Source organism: Acartia tonsa, chromosome 1, assembly GCF_053477335.1.
Source record: "Acartia tonsa isolate MP-2025a chromosome 1, ASM5347733v1, whole genome shotgun sequence".
In the NCBI taxonomy this organism is placed as follows: domain Eukaryota; kingdom Metazoa; phylum Arthropoda; class Copepoda; order Calanoida; family Acartiidae; genus Acartia; species Acartia tonsa.
The window spans coordinates 39,416,448-39,434,373 of record NC_137260.1 but is presented as its reverse complement, the minus strand read 5'-3'; the positions used below and the strand labels follow the sequence as shown (position 1 = coordinate 39,434,373).

The window sequence follows — 17,926 nt, the reverse complement described above, 5'->3', positions numbered from 1 at the left end:
TAAAGTTGGAAAAATCCAAGATTAAAAGAAAAAAGCTCTAGGCTGTATAGATAGGTAGAAACTTTTACATATGGAGGGATTTTTTTATAGAAAAGTATTGCAGAATGTAGCTTTGTTTTAACACTTTTTTTTGTTCCCTATCTCCAATCATTACCCTGAAATCTTTATATCTAAGAGCTAAATGTTTGCATGAAAAAATGTTGATTTTATTATAGATGTAAAACCAAATTAAACCTTATGAAATTGTAACATGATGTCTGCCGTCCGTGTCTGTTTTTAAAGACATCGCTTGACCCACATGTTTATACAGGGTGTCCCTCGTAAACTGTTTTTTTGAAACGCTTATTACTCCCTTAATATTTCAACTATCTTAGTAAAATAAAAAGTATTTGGCAGCCTACTACTGACCATTTAATGATATAGTGATGAAAAATCCGCAAAGTTAACAGAAAAAAATCTACAAGGTAATACATAACATGCTGATTTTAGTGATTATAAGACTAATCCACAAGAAAAATATGCCTTAGTTGACTTTTAAAGCAGCTGGTGGTCAAACGGTGGATCACAAAGACTTACTCCAGACATTATAAGAATTGGCATTGTAGTCTAATTAAAATACTACCCCCAACGCCCTAAAAAAAATATTAAAATTTCCCTTTTCCCGCAAGTGCCCCTAGAGGTCTCTAGGGGCGTGAGAACTAGTTTATTGATTTAAAGTTCTAGATAAATTTTTAAAGAATACTAAAGTATGATAAAAAATAACATTTTAAAGTCAACATCAAGCGAGGGCTATTATAACAACCTGAATGTACAACATTTCAATGTTGTGGTGAAATTGCACTCTACAGTTTTTTTGCAAGGCACGCAAAGTCAAACTCAATCAACAATTTTAAATTTCTTGCCGCATGGATTAATTGATTTTAAATAGGATATTTGTTATATAAAAATATATCAAAAAAGGATTTTGCTTAAAAACAAGGACGGATGTTAGCTATACAATGCAAAATTATCAAAACTTTTAATAAAAAACAGCAGATTAACACAAAAATAATTTTTTAGGGGGATCATAACTAAACATGAGATATTTCAATTAATTAATCAGTAAATAAACAAATAACATAATTTTTCCAATGGTCTTTTCCATCAATAAGTGGGGTTGTTTTTTTCCTTTATATGCCTAACCCCTACGGTAGACATACCCTAAGTATGTGGGCGTGATGTAGGCGTAACGCTAGTCAAATAATGACATTAATTGTTGGTTAAAATGTGGGGGATGGGCCTGTGTTCAATAAAGCTCTTTGAGGGAAAACGCCGTTAGGTCAAGTGGTTTGAAGAGAAAAATACTAATAATAATTATGAACTTGCGGAAGAGGAAAACATTCTTCCCATCTCTTATCTCCAGTTTATATGTAAAAAAACTCAGTTTCTTACAAAAATAGAAAATAATATCAATAGTTAAAAATAGATTTTTCCTTTTCTCTATAATCTTTGATATGAGCAATTGTGTATTTGTGTTGTGTGTATGTATGTGTGTTTGTGTATGTGTGTGTGTGTGAGTTAGTTGTAAGAGGGTTAACAAGAGTAGTAGGAGGAGTTAAGAAGTGTTGGTACTCTGTTCATACAAACATTGCAAAATTTTGTTTTTGCTTTAATTATATCAACATAAAATGGTTTTGTATTATTATAATATCCTTGAATATATACCAACACTAGCGATTATGCCCCTGGAGACCTCTAGTGACAATTGAAGGAAAATTGAACGGGGGGGGGGGGGGGGTTGGAAGTCAAACCTCCACTTTAAATCTTAAAAAGAAAAAGTCTTCAATATTTAAGGGGGGGGGGCACTGTATATATTTTCTAGAAGCATTTACTTTTAGGGAGGTGGAGGGGAATCCTTCTCAAATAGTTAAAAACCTTCCCAGGACCAATGAATAGATTAACTGCAAAGGATAGGCACAAACAAATACATAGACAGACATCCTGTTTCTTTTGTAATTCTACAAATACTCTATAATTTAAGAATGTTAATAAGTTCTTCCTACTTACTGGCAGATACTGATAGTGTTTATATCTTATTTAGATTTTAAATAAATGTTGACTTTTAGCCTCCACTAAATATTGCTTAAATGAAGAAACTTTACTTACAGTGTATTTTCAACAGGAATCTTAAGGTGTAAGATAATGAACGATAAATAAATTAACAAAACACATTGTAAGAACTAAATTTAACTTTTCTATAGATAAAGATTTTGATGAAAAAGTAATTGGACACTTAATGATTGTACAAATCAACATTTAACATGAGTACCCAATATTCTTATGCCAATGTATGAGAGAAAAGTTTTTAAGCAACTTTGGGTACTAGTATAATTTACAGTCTATTGTCGATTCCGAATCCCTCTCAAGAAGAGCCTAATGATTAAATTAATCTACAACTCCTTCTTCCTTTCAATATTTAACAGCTTCAAAAATTACATGCAGATATATTTATTTTCTATGTCCAATCCATGTCTGTCTGTGTAAAGTGTATTATAGATCAAGTTACTAATTTGAACATCGCTTTCCTTTTATTCTCATATGATCATCTTGGAAAACCAATATCAGCGTACCTACTCTATAACTAGGGTCTATACGTCACTCTGTCTGTTTCCCTTTTATTCTTTATCATATGATCATCTTAGATAACCAATATCAGCGCAGCTACACTATAACTAGGGTATATACGTCACTCTGTCTGTTTCCCTTTTATTCTTTATCACATGACCATCTTAGATAACCAATATCAGCGCAGCTACACTATAACTATGGTCTATACGTCACTCTGTCTGTTTCCCTTTTATTCTTTATTATATGATCATCTTAGAAAACTAATTACACCACAGCTACTCAATAACTAGGGTCTATACGTTACTTTGTGTTTTATTTTCTATAATATGATTATGTTATAAAACCAATAGAAGCGAAGCTTCCCTATAACTAGGGTATATACATCACTTTGTCCCAACTCTTTTATTCTCATATGATCATATGAGCGTAGCTACTCTATAACTAGGGTAGGTACAGTTGTTACAATTGGTTTCACTATAACTTTGATAGTCAGCGTAACCATAAATCTTTATAATGTAACAATCATCATCTGCTTAAAACACACTATTTGAAGGTTAGATACAGTTGAATAACTTTTACATTAACCAAGATAACTTTTATGTACTTAACATAAGCATTTTACAAAATAGTTCAATGTCTGGATGTATGTCTGTTGTATCTTCTACATAATTTTTCAGCTTTTAAGAAAATCTTGCCTGGTAAAATGGATCTCTCTATACTTTGTTTTTGGTGATTAGGGTAATATTTTACTGTTTGAATATAATTATCATTTGCTACCAACCATGTGAAAATAATAACTGTATATAAATGTATTTTAATCTTCCAAGATAAATTGACCCTTTAAAGTGTGACCCCACAATTTTTTTTCCTTTATAAACTAAAATTTTAAGTGGAGGGTCGATATTCGCAATCCCTCGCAATCCCTCGCAAAAGTGTCAAAACTTTTGAATGAAAAGGCATACGAAAGAGAAAGAGGTAGAGTATGGATGAAAACGGATGATAACAACCATGAAACTAAACAGTGTGGGACAAACGAACAATAATATTGAGTGACAGCTTTTTTGAGACTGTAAGTGAGAGAGAAAGAGAGAAAGAGAGAGAGAGAGAGAGAGAGAGAGAGAGAGAGAGAGAGAGAGAGAGATAGAGCGAGAGAGAGAGAGAGAGATATATTTTTATCTAATTGTGTTTGATTAAAGTTATGAGATAAGCCCAGCCAAACTATCTAAGAAAGTAATACAGATACAAGAATAAAGGACAGCTAGGCGAATCGACATAAAATATCTCCAATAGCACCTGAGAAAATATAAAATTTTTATGTGTTAACAGTATGGACGGACAGTAAATTAAATTTAGGGCAGCTGTACTTTAAGTAAAATATATCTTAATTTAGAACAGTTTGACTTTAGTAAAACATTCGATTAATCTTATGTAAAATATATTAATAGCAAATGTATTCACAAATGATCCTTTATTGCTTATTTAAAAAAAAAACATTTTTACTGCCGACCTTTTTTTTTTACAGATTTTTGGTTATTTTAAATGAATCCATCTAAAAATAATATGCTAAATTTTTTATACAGGCCAATTATTTATACTATTATTTTTACGCAAAAAAATATTTAGTGGGAAAAGACAAACACTTCTATAATCTTATATCTTTATTTTAAGAGCAAAGCAACTTTGTAAACATTTATTTGCACGTGTTTCTTAAAAAGTTTAATAAGGTACACTCAATCCCACCAAAATATAAAAGATTTTTATACCAAAGTTACTTTTGGAGTTAAAGTGTTGATTGGTCGTTTGTTGAATTCAACGTTACCACGTCTGTCTGTCTGTTAGTAGCGAAGGACAACGCTAACCACTTTACCACTAAACGAAAAATCGCCATTGATTTTGTAATTTTAAAAAGAATTTCTTTTATCAGTCTTGTGGAATTTCTCTTGGGAAGGTGGATGTAGCCTCACCCTAAATAGATAAAAACCATCCCAAGACCTATGAAAAGCTACATTGTAAAAGAAAATTATATCGGTTAGCAAGATCCTTCGATACAGAAAGACACACATACCCAATTTTCTTTTGTCTTAATGAATAAACGCACTGTTATGAAATTAATTTTGCAACATGTTTAAAGTTGCTCTTTAACTTTGTATGAAAACTCTCTCTGTATGTACAATGTACATTAATAAAAATATCATATTAGGCAGAATAAGATTTAGTACAGTACACCTTACATAACAAAAGTTATTCAAGATAAGAAAATTATTCAAAACTTTTGAAGATAAGTAACGCAGAAATAACAATGTTTATGAACAGTGGTAATTTATAAAAGTAACTTTTATTTATACTAAAGTTAGACCTATTGTTCAATTATTTAAAAGGTACATTCATAAAAATACATGACATATCATATATTCTAAAAAGCCCAAGCTAATACAAGAGACAAAATAAATTAAAAATGCTTGCTAAAATCGAAATATATTTTCAAGTCTTTATCAAAAGTAGATTAAAAATAACTTTAAAATAGCTTTAATGTAAAAGCAATGATATGTATGGCCTAAAATTATAAAATCAGTTAAGAAACAAAGTCAATTTATGCAGTAACTGAGTAAGATAGACTGACGGATATAGAATGGTTCGATTAGCAGCACTATTATAACAAGGACAAACTATTATTACACGTGCAAATGCACGAATAACAAAGATAAATGTAAATACTTACGCATGCAGTTGTATCCATTGGTATGGAGTGTGTATGCTGGCCTACAATCACATTCATACATGTTATCATGGAGGTTGAAACAGATCTGATCACAGGGGTTACCCTCCTCACACCGACCTGAAATTCAAAATAATAATTATTTTAATGTTTTTTTGATAGCCAAGCTTTTCTATAATCATTAATAGTTAAGTTTCCTAAAATCAGGGTCGTTCCCACCGTCTATTTAAATATAATGCTCAAATTGTTATTTAAGGCATGCTAGAATTGTCCTCTCGATTTCAGACGTGGTATAAAGTAGTAAGGTACTATTTAGAAAGCAGAATTTTTGTACGTTCATTTGAGTTTTATCTTTTTTTTAACAAAAAAAAAATTTTATGAGATATAATTATCTTATTTATTTGATTTTTTGGAATACTGATTCATAAAACAATAAAGCAAAATGTTACAAGCGAAGCATTTCTAAAATTGTAAATATGTCATTAAATAATATCATGTATCTGAGCAGTTAAATATTTTGCTTATTCATTTCTGACACTCCAGGCACACATACATCCTATTTATATTTCTAGCTTATTGAGCATACCTGCCCATATCATTATTATGAATATATAAATCTCCAGCTAGACATACATCCTATTTGTATTTCTTATTGAGCATACCTGCCCATATCATTAGTATGAATATATAAATCTCCAGCTAGACATACATCCTATTTGTATTTCTTATTGAGCATACCTGCCCATATCATTAGTATGAATATATAAATCTCCAGCTAGACATACATCCTATTTGTATTTCTTATTGAGCATACCTGCCCATATCATTATTATGAATATATAAATCTCCAGCTAGACATACATCCTATTTGTATTTCTTATTGAGCATACCTGCCCATATCATTATTATTAATATATAAATCTCCAGCTAGACATACATCCTATTTGTATTTCTTATTGAGCATACCTGCCCATATCATTATTATGAATATACAAATCTCCAGTCAGACATACATCCTATTTGTATTTCTTATTGAGCATACCTGCCCATATCATTATTATGAATATATAAATCTCCAGCCAGACACATAAATAAATAGATGTGAATTCACTTCCGCGTATGTATCACATTATATCTCATAATTCTGTCAATTATTACAATAGCTTAAACTACCCTTTCCCGTTAGTCTCTTCTAGTTCATCATTTCTATTGTATCTTTTTTTAAAGCACGAAGCTTTTCTACAGTTCAGGCATGTTAGACATAATCTATTCATTTCAAAATTGGCAAAAAATTCCTGTAACAATTAGGTACGCAGAAAATTTATACACATTATCAGAAAGTTATCCGCTTTATTATATTTTTTAAACAGTAATTTCGTTCATGCTCCTATATTATGTCAATAAATATTAAATGCTCTGTTACTCTATATTTATTAATGTTCGTTTGTCTGGCCATTTGATTTGTTGAGCTTCGCTTACATGGATGCTATCGTAATAGTGTTGTAAAAATGAAATTTTGAAGCGGAAATGAATTCACACCAAATAAATATTCATAATAGACCCTAATCAAATGAAATCATGCATGATAATAATAAACATATGAGAACAGATTCCTTGTTATAAAACACTTTAATCCGGTTATATAAAGTAGTATGTTTTTTTCCTGTAGCTTAAGATTTATATAACTACTATCGATTTCAGGAATTCTTCACAGAGTTCAATATATAGAGTCTTGGGCTGGCTTGAGGCTGTTTTTCTGCTCTTTGATTCTTTTGAATACTGAGACCCTAGATACAAGAGGTGCAGCTGCTATTTATGAAATAAAACAAGGACAATCATAATTATAAGGAACGCAGCAGCAAAAATCTAAAACTTTACTAATATAGTCATAAACATTCCCAGGACCTAAGAGAAGTTACACTGTAAGTTAGAACCATATCGGTTCAGCGGTTAGCAAGGTCAATTGTTACACACAGACAGTCAGACTCACAGATCGAGACAAATGTAGAACCTGTTACTTTCATTTCAGGATAGTATCGCGCTATACAGCTTGCAAAATTCTAAATTTGTTTTCGAATTTCAGACCCATTCTTTACCATCTTTATAGCTAAAACCAAGGAGCGATAGGATAACTCTTTTTACTACAGTATCGATAATTAAAGGTGAAATTTTAAATCCTATTTTACAAAGTGTAAGTTTTTTTTGTCTGAAGCTAAAGATCTCAATAACTTATAATCCGACTGTAAGCTTCACATAAGTCCTGTGATGGTTTTAGGGTATTCAAATTTCAGATTTAGATCTTGAGATGGTTTTAAACTATTTTTCTATCCACTGTCTGCCTCTTCAAATATAATGCAACTGTATGCTTAGGGCGTGTGGCTGCTAGTAATAAGTAAAGGTGGTGATTAATTTATATTTCATTGCTCTATCCCTATACTACTGAGCTAAACCCTAATTTATGTAAATGTATCTTACATATTCATGTTTTTCCTATAAACAACTTAAAATTTGAAAAGAAAAATAAACCTTCTTTAACCCCATACCCCAAACCTTTTTTTCCTATTTTTGAAATTTTATTTATCAAATTAAGTTTTTTTTTAACATAAGGTGTGCCAGTCCCTGTTAATAAACTCTGTAACGCCTTATACTAACCTACTACTTATGAAGATTCATTTAACATCTTGGTATACTCTTTGAAAGGCAGCAACTCTGGTGATTCAATAGACAATTAGACACAGGCGACCATCTCAATAAACAAATAAAGTCTAGTATGGCTTTGAAACCGATTACTATCCGCTGGATTAGAACAAGTTCTCAGCCATTCTGAAAAATCATGTATTGCATCGTATTATAGACAATTTTCCATGTATATTAAGATAAAACTGGTTTTATTAATTTTCAAACTGCTTCTTTTTATAATTGGTTAAATTTTATTTTCTGATTTGATAAGCTTCGCCTTTATGAGTGTTGTCATCCTTGTTTTTCTGTAGAATAATAGTCCCATGTCGGCGGGAATATCTTATGAAAATTATGTAAATCTACAGAATACCAATTTCAAGAATAAACACACATTTTATATTATAGTAGTATGTACACAACATTAGATGCGGGGTTCGGTTAATTTAAGATAATCTTAGATACTGAAAGGGTAAATTATATCAGATATAATCAATAAATCACTAAATATGATATTTTTGTATTATAACTTTTTAGTTTACTCTTCTTAAAATCTAACAATTGTCATAGAAATTAAAATTGATCGCTCGGGCGGATGTCTATTACCTAGTTATAAAGTGTTGCTCAAAGCTGACTAAAAAACGATACGCCCACACCCACCCATTTTATTCCTTACCCTCCCCTCCTAATGAATGAATGAACTGACCAATAAATGAGGTACATATTAGCAAGCTAAATTTAAGACTAATTTTATCCCTGTCAATATGTCATCTATCCATTTTTCCAAGTAAGAAATGAATCAATTAGCCAAATAAATAAATTAACAGCCAGCCTACGAAGAAATTAATTATAAAAAGTATGAATGAGTATTAGGTAACAGTTGTTTTTATTACAGAAGAACCAAGACATATATTCTAAAAGTAATATAAAGATCAAAATTGTTATTGGAAATACATATTTTGTTGTGTCTATAAGTGTTTCCTATGTCAGTTATAGTATTTCTTATAATTTCATCATAATTAGTTGAATTATGCCATTAAAGTATCACTATGTCAATAATGTGTCAGCCATGAACACTTTTTATAAAGCCAAATAGTCGACATAGATAATAAAATGAAGTGATGTTAATATTATTATGCCAGCAATTACTACTTATAGTCACAAAGCGTATATTTCAATCCTTATACTAAAGTAACAGGATGTTTTTCTGTGTGTCTGTGTATCTGTGTGTCTGTACCAAAGGATCTCGCTAACCGCTGAACCGATTGGGTTCTCCTTAACAGGGTAGATTCTCATATGTCCCAGGAAGGTTTTTAACTATTTTGGGGGAGGGTACCACCACCCTCCCAAGAGAAATCACAATAAAATCGAAAAAAATTTAAATATTTCCGCCGCATAATGTCGCTAGCGTAGTCTCGCAGGCGTAGTAGCGCTGCGTAGACGCATGAATTTAACAGTAGACAAGTTATTTCTCAAATTAGATATTTAAAATAAAAAAAAACATTTAAATGCCACTAGAGGCCTCTAGGGGCGTAGCCGCTAGTAAGAAATAAATCAATATGGCTTAAATTCTAAGTGTATACAGTTAGGGAGTTGAATCCATTTTTATAGAAGCAGAAATATAATCTATGATTATGGTTTGGACCCTCTAAAACTGTAATCTATCCTTCCACTTTCCCCTCTCTTGGTGAAGATATCTTCAACGCCGATACGATTTTTGAAATATAAGATTCCACTTTTGTCTCTCTTGTTGAAGATATCTTCACCAAGAGAGGCAAAAGTGGAATCTTAAATTTCAAAAATCGTATTGGCGTTGAAGATATCTTCACCAAGAGAGGGGAAAGTGGAATCTTACATTTCAAAAATCGTATCGGCGTTGAAGATATCTTCACCAAGAGAAGGGAAAGTAGAATCTTACATTTCAAAAATCGTATCGGCGTTGAAGATATCTTCAACAAGAGAGGGGAAAGTGGAAAGGTAGATTACAGTTTTAGAGGGTCCAAACCATAATCATAGATTATATTTCTGCTTCTATAAAAATGGATTCAACTCCCTAACTGGTATATGTCGATGTAAATACCAGACAATTTAGCTATTTAATGGTATAACTATACAGTAAGTTAACAATAACCTATTTCCTCATTTGTATTGTAGGATTGCACAACGTATAATAATTGCTGTATTTACAAGATGATGGTTTGCTGCAATACATATCTATATCCTTTTTTATGAGTAGGGACTGTTGTTAGTAGCGAAGCTACTCTATAATTCACAATGTCCGTCCGTCTGTCCGTCTGTCCGTCCGTCTGTTCGTCTGTCCGTCCGTCCGTAATTAATAAATTGGGGGAATCGGCTCCTATAAAAGATTTTTTGACAACATTCCCATCATTAAGGAGCACAATTAACTTTAAATCATCAATGGCGGTCGGACTGCTTTTTAGCAGGTTTTAGGCTATTTTTTATATTTTCCAAATTTTCCCCATATCTTTGGTGTTTATGGTCCGATTTTCGAAATTTTTTCAGTTAAAGATATCAAAATTAAATTTCCCGTCATTTGAAGAAAACAACAATGACGGTCAGACTGCCTTTTTGCAGGTTTTTGGCTATTTTTATATTTTTCCCATTTTCCCCCATATCTTTGGTGTTTATGGTCCGATTTTGGAAATTTTTTCAGTTAAAGATATCAAAATTAAATTTCCTGTCGTTTGAAGAAAACAACAATGACAGTCAGACTGCCTTTTTGCAGGTTTTTGGCTATTTTTATATATTCACATTTTTAACCATACCTTTGGTGTTTATGGTCCAATTTTCATAAATTTTTCAGTTAAAGATATTAAAATTAAATTTCTGGCGTTTTAAGAAAAGAAACAATGGTGGCCAAACTGCCTTTTAGCAGGTTTTTAGCTATTTTTATATTTTGATATTATTTCCCCATATCTTTGGCAGTTTTGGTCCAATTTTAAAACTTTTTTGCATTAACAGTTTCAAAATATTTTTTCCCATTGTTATGTGCATCTAGTATGTAATTTACTTTAACCATCTTCATCATACAAAATAAAACAAAGTTTCATGTTTATTTTCTCTAATAAATCTATTATTGATTTTAATAAATACACTTTAAATCTACTTCTACGTATTCCCATCCAAAATTTTTGTGCTTCGCTACTTATGGATGTTGTCATCCTTGTTTTTATTACACAAGGGAATATCTATAATACAAAGTAGAACGGTGTCTGTCTGTCCGTCTGTCTGTCCGTCTGAAGCTTAAGATCTCAGTAACCACTGAACCGATTGGGCTCTACTCTTTAGGGAATATACCTACTGGTCCTGTGATGGTTTTAAGCTATTTTCTTGGGGGGTTGGACACCCCCAACCCCCCCAAAAAATGAACCCCCCCCCAAAAATTTTTTTTTTTTAACTTTTTCTTTTTAAATCTAAAATACCAAAAATTAGGTTGATCAAACCTCTTGGGGCAAAGCCCCTAGAGGCTAGGAGCGAAGCCGCTAGTTTACTAATAAAGTATGTAACTAATAATAATAACAGTAAAAATATTTTTTCAATATGGCTTCGAAACCCGATTAGTATCCGCTGGATTAGAACAGGTTCTCAGTCAACTGAAAAATCACGTACATATAGTATCGTATTACAAACAATTTTCCACGAATATTAACATGAAAATTTTACAATTGTAATACCAGTTTTCTTAAAAGTTAGGAGAAAAATTACTTTTCTTTTACAATATAATTCTTTGATACCAATACGAAAATAAAATCAACGGTTTTTTTTAGGAATTTATTTGGGAGATTTTCACATATATTATATATACATTTTTGAAAATAAATATTACACGTATGGTCCCTCAGATGTCAAAACTTTATTTTAGTGTTTGGCCAAAATGACTTAGCAATTGTATCTGTAAGTACGTCTAATAACACCCTATGCTATTTTTAAAATCCTAGAAAATTTTTTTTGCAAGAAAATTGCATAAATTTGCAACCTTTTTTAGAACCACTACATAACTCGAGTTTTAAAACTTTTTATATAAAATCCTTTTTACAAAAAATATCAATAATTACTTAAAATTAAACCTGAAAGAAAAGAAATCTCATTACACGTGTTAATTTGCATGTTTTAGGTCTTTTTTTGAGGAAAGTATAACTTCCACATTTTTGACAATAATTATATTTTTTAACATTTCAAAGTAAAATATAATAAAACTTAAACGATTTTTCTTGAATTATCAGTTGAAAATTTCATCAAACATGCAATTTAAGTGATGAAAATTTAATAAAATCATTTTTTGAATGTTTAGAATTACCAATTTTCTACATTTAAAACAAACTGTTAACAAAATTTAAAATCATTCTAATATATAACTTTAAAAATCAATAACATTTTATAAAATGATGTTTTAAAAAATAAATCATTAAAAGGTATTAAAATGCATTTTAAGTTGCTTAAAATTATAACGAGAATATCTTTTTACACTTTATTCTTTGTAATAGAGATTAATCGTAATTTGCTGAAAATGAAACATTTAATAAACTAATTGAATCTTTTTGTGACCATATTTAAAATTTTTAATTTTTACACTAAGGTGTTTTTTAATAAAAATCTTTGTTAATTTCTGTTTTACGACAAAAAAAGAAAGGGACTTTTTTACTATTTCTAGGTTATCTTATGCAATTTAAACTATATAATATGAAATAAATTTTAATTGTCTTTCTTTTGAGCCACAAAATACTGTAAAATGTAACATATATGCAAAAATAACAATTTTTTTAATGAATATTATAATATCCTTATATGACATTGCGTCAGAGCTTATTCTTTAGATCATATGTTCATGAAAAGTAGCCATAACTTGGAGGGTTGCACTATTTGTTAGAATATTAAATAAACTTGAATGGTAAAAATATTAGCATATCCTTTGTTAATTCAAATGCTTTAGGTATATTATTCGGAAAGTTAGTTAAAAAAGAGAGCATTTGCTGTGTATACTGTTGAAAGACTTTCAAAAATGTGAATTACAAAGCAATCCTAAAAGATCGGGCCGTAGGCAAGTCTTGGTCGATTGGGGGGTACGGGGGTTTTCTGATAGCAATTTGCGTTATTGGTATACAAGGTAAAAAAACAACATTTTAAAGAAATTCTTTAAATAAAACCCAACGTGTATTGGCAGTACAAACATCTTCATGCTAGCAGACATATGTTTATCAAAATTAAAGAAAAGTATTTCCACAAGAAAAATTATTCAGGTTTCTACTTTATAATTTTAAATATTTTTTTTCTGATAAAATGTTTGACATATATCATATAATCATTTACCAAAAAAAATATTTTGATAATTTAGATTTCAGAGAATATGAAAACCCTCAAAAACTAAGACGACATTTTGCATCTTCTGCTATGACATTTAAGAAAAAAAATTTAAAAATCAAAATTTAGTATGAAAACTATTTTTATCGATTTTTCTGAAGGTATTATCGTATTCTATGGGTTTTTCATTATCATTTACTTATATCGAAAGTGCCAAACATTGTACCCTAACTTATTCATTTAATAAAAAACCAGCCGTGATTAGTTATTTAAGAGAATTTAGCTTATGAGTTTAGTTTGCTTGTTATTTACTGAAAGATTTGAATCCTATATTTAACACAAAACATTAAATTAACACATTCTGATTAATACAAGCATAGCCTCGGATCACTTATAAAGAACGGGAAACACCTAGAGATGCTCTAAAATAAATCTTGCCCCAATGTCATGATATGATCAAATGCTAGTCAAACAACCAACCCTTTGATTGCACAAACATAAATAACTTGCTGAATATTTCCTGTGTCCCTGTATTCAATTTAAAACTTAAGCAAAAGAAAAAAGAGGATCATTTATAATTCATGGAGCCAAAATGAGGATTCAACTTAAACTTTCACACAAGTAAGGAGGATTATTCTTCAAAAATAATTTAATGTTGATATTGTTTGATTTGAATTCATTAAAAATATAATTTATACAAAAAAAAACAATGTAAACAATTTTACGTTAATAACTTTTTTTTTCTTTTAAAAAATCAATAAATATAATAAGACACACTTAAGCATAAAGAGGGTGTCTTCACCCTTCTCATACAAAATAGTAGAAAAAACCTGCTATCCCCTTTTTTCATCCCAAAAGTTTTAACGCTTCCCTGGTAAAACCCTGTGCATGCTCTTGATGTTAATGATAGAAATATATAAAATGTTCTGAAAATATGTCTGTTTAAAAAAAAAAATAATTAAGTAAATATTCAAATTTACTTCTTTTGTAAAGTCTTTCAATTAGCAGTTAACAAAAGTTATAGAAGTTAAAAGTTATAAAATATATTTTTAAAATCAAAGCTTTTTTGTAACTTGTATCGATCCGAAAGTCCGTTCGTCCTTATGTTAGCAACGTCGTTAATGAACCCATATTAGAGTTATCCTATTGATTTTAAACTCGGCATGCTGTTTAGTATAAACTTTAGAAAGCACAGCAACTCTATAGTCATTACCAGAAAGTTTGTATAACGTAGAATGGTGTAATAAGCTAATCTATAATGTAAATATGTCCACATTAAGCATTCTATATTCGAGTAAATGGGATAGATTAGTACTGTATGACTCGGAACTGATTAATATCCGCGGGACAATATTTCACGAATATTAAAGTAAAAATCTTAAAATTAATACCAGTTTTGTTATCTTGTACAATACCTTGAAATAAACAATGTTATTTTACAGTTTTAAACACAAAAGAACTTTTTCTGTTTATTCCGGTAAAAAAATCCCTCAGCGTGTAAAGAAAATGTTGACATCATCACATAAATGGATATATGATATACGTGGATATATTGACAGGGGAAAATTTGTAGTCAATTTAGCTTGTTAATATAGACCTCATGTATTGATAAGTTCGCTCAACTAGTAGGAGGGGAGAGTATTGGCCAAAAGGTGTGGATTGACTATTGACTCTAGAGGCGTGGTGACGCTTAGGATACAAGTTCTCTCCACGTCAACTTTGAACATACTCTGCATTTTATATTGCAATGTAACGCTCAATCGCCTAGAGTATCGTTATTTTAAGCTATGAGTTTTGCTTCCTTAGTGTGATCATGATAATCTGGTGTAAGATCCACGTAATAATAAATCCATTATGATATGAATATTCCCGACAAATTTGCTTTTGTCATTGTAATCACAAAGGAAATAATTACTTCATAAATGCTTTGATTGTCCACAAAATTGTTTCTTTCGTTTTACAAATAGCTTCGCCCCTTGCATAAAGGGCCTTTGCAAGGGACATTCAAAGGACTAGTGGCTAGAAAATTAGCCTAAAACTTTTCACAATACTTTATTCTAAAACTCTAACAATATCTATATAAAGTTATGGTATCTTTGGGAATAACATTTAATAAGAATGAACAGACATTTTGAAAGAAGCTGTCCTACTATTAGTTTGAATTACTGAACAATCACCAGGAAGTGAACATTAGTTTGTAAGACTGGTACCCAAAGTTTTATAACCATATTATCTCAACTTTGGGTACATTTATTGACTTTTTATAAGCGCTTGAAAACAAGTAGTGTTCAAGATTTTGTTTGTCATATTCATCATTAGGTATAGCTATCTATTTATCGTCCATTGTCTTATACCTCAAGATCCCTGACAATCAAACATTTAAAGTTTATTCGTATGTTAGCTACCTGATATGGAAAGGACAATTGATCTACGATCCAATCTTCCCCCCAAAAGCTATAAACGCAGAAATTAAAACATAGTAGTTGGAGGTAGTTTTTCTCAAAGTGCCTAGTCGAGCACAGAAACCCTCCCCTCCCCCATTACTCTGAGATAAATTGAAATAATGGGATGGGAGTAGTTTTTACCTTATATCATGTTAAGTTAGGTTAAATTAGGTACTAGGAAACCCCGCAGGGTTAAGACATCACAGGCATAGGCCTTGTATTGTTATGGCCCTCTGCAGGTGTTAAGTACAGGAAATATTTTTAACTTAATTTTTAAATATGGACGGTATTATACTGCCTGATAGATCTTTTAAGGGAAAGCACCTATTTTGAGGGGAAGATTCATTTATTTATAATTGTCCTCTCACTCTCTCCCTAGTCACATAGCCTAGATTAAATATTAATAAGCTTGTGAGCTAAAGTTAAATTGAAAGTTTCTCCGTACTTTACAATTGGATATATTATTACTTGGTCTGACACCACATTTTTATGTTCTCTAATAAAGTAAAACTCGCAGCTGGCGTAAATAACGATAACCTCATCCCCTCCCCTTCTACTGAATGAACGAGCTGACCAACAAATGAGTCCATGTTAGCATGCTAAATTGACGACAATTTTTCCGCTGTCATAATATCCACCTATATTCTACATCCATTACTTTACAACAATTTAATATTTACAAATGTCAGTCACAGTTTTTGATAAGTTATACAAGTTTTAAACAAGAGTGAAATCAGGCATAATACGCAAAGATAGCTTACAATACAATGATATAAGCCTTATAAAAAAAAAAACAGATCTGCTTGTACTGAGGATTGTGGCTAACGCTATGGTTCTCCTTTGCGATGTAAATTCTCAAAGGCCCACCCAGGGAAGGTTTATAATTGGGGGAGGTAGCACCACCCTACCGAGATAAATCACCCGTAGGAAAAAATGCATTCCCCTCCCTACCTCAACTGCCTCTAGAGACCTATAAGGGCGTAGCTACCAGTACATTTGTAAATGTATATATCCAATATAAAGAATATCTATCTATCTATAACCAATACTAATGTAGAATGTACATTTACTTAATAGTTGCAATACCAAGTTCTATATCTTTGATTGTCAATTATCTTGCTCTAAATCTGTACAACATGTACAGTTTATACAAGTTTTAAAATAATACAGCAAGTAAACAAATCCTTTTTAAAAAATAATATTAGCAACCAACTACAGTGTGTTTTTTTATGAGTACTTTTTTGTAAGCAATTTTACCCAACTTATAGATATCAGAATTTAATAATTAATAGCTTATTTCTTTGTTTTTTAATGCTTATTTTTTTTGCTTATTGACATAATTAATCTTTTTAAAAGTACACATATAAAACTGTACAAATGTGGAATTAGAACTTGTGAATGATCAGTATTTGCTAAGGAAGAGCAAAGAGTTTACTTAAGGAAAATTGTTTTGCGAATTTAAAGAATAAACTTTTGTCCAATTTTCTCTCTGTAATTGTTTGTAGTAGAGGGATGCCAAATATAATCAGGGATAGGATAATGAATGATGAATCAATGTTCCCTCCCATTTTTTGTTATTTTATTTATTATACCTTCCAAATTGACTTTTCTGTTTTTAGCTTCTAAAGAACATTATTACCAGAAAGTCCGTATGTCCTTTTCTAACATAATATTTTCTTTCTTGTTTATTAGCATTTCATTTCTATGTATTTTCATACTTTAATAATAGAAAAAAAATAGCAGAGTGTTAAAAATATAGTGTCCTATATTTTTTGCTTATTTCCAATTGGCCTTATTTTTTCCTTTGAGTTATAATAAAAGTTTTGCAGCTTCTAGGTGTTTGTTTGGGTGTGTTGGTGGGTAAGAGATAGATAGATAGAGAGCGAGAGAGAGAGAGAGAAAAGAGAAAGATAGAGAGAGAAAAAGAGAGAGGGAAAGAGAAAGAGAGAGAGAGAGAGAGAGAGAGAGAGAGAGAGAGAGAGAGAGAGAGAGAGAGATAGAAAGAGGAAAGCGGGTATCTTAAGGGAAAAGACAATGGCCGGTGAATTAATATAAATTTCCAATGATTAAGAACAAAATTAGTCATTCAGTATATAGATCAAAACTATTTGTCAAAACATTCGAAACTCAGTCAAAATACCCATAGTTTATAGCCAACAATTGC

The 17,926-nt window shown here is 30.7% G+C and overlaps 1 protein-coding gene across 1 annotated transcript in view; it reads right to left on the bottom strand.

The window, feature by feature from the left end:
* Positions 1-17,926, bottom strand: part of LOC145319207 (pikachurin-like) — a 124,225-nt gene that overhangs the window by 80,060 nt on the left and 26,239 nt on the right. The window contains exon 2 of the mRNA XM_080161178.1: positions 5,327-5,443. Within this exon, the coding sequence (XP_080017304.1) occupies positions 5,327-5,443 (117 nt within the window). The remainder of the gene's footprint in view (positions 1-5,326; positions 5,444-17,926) is intronic.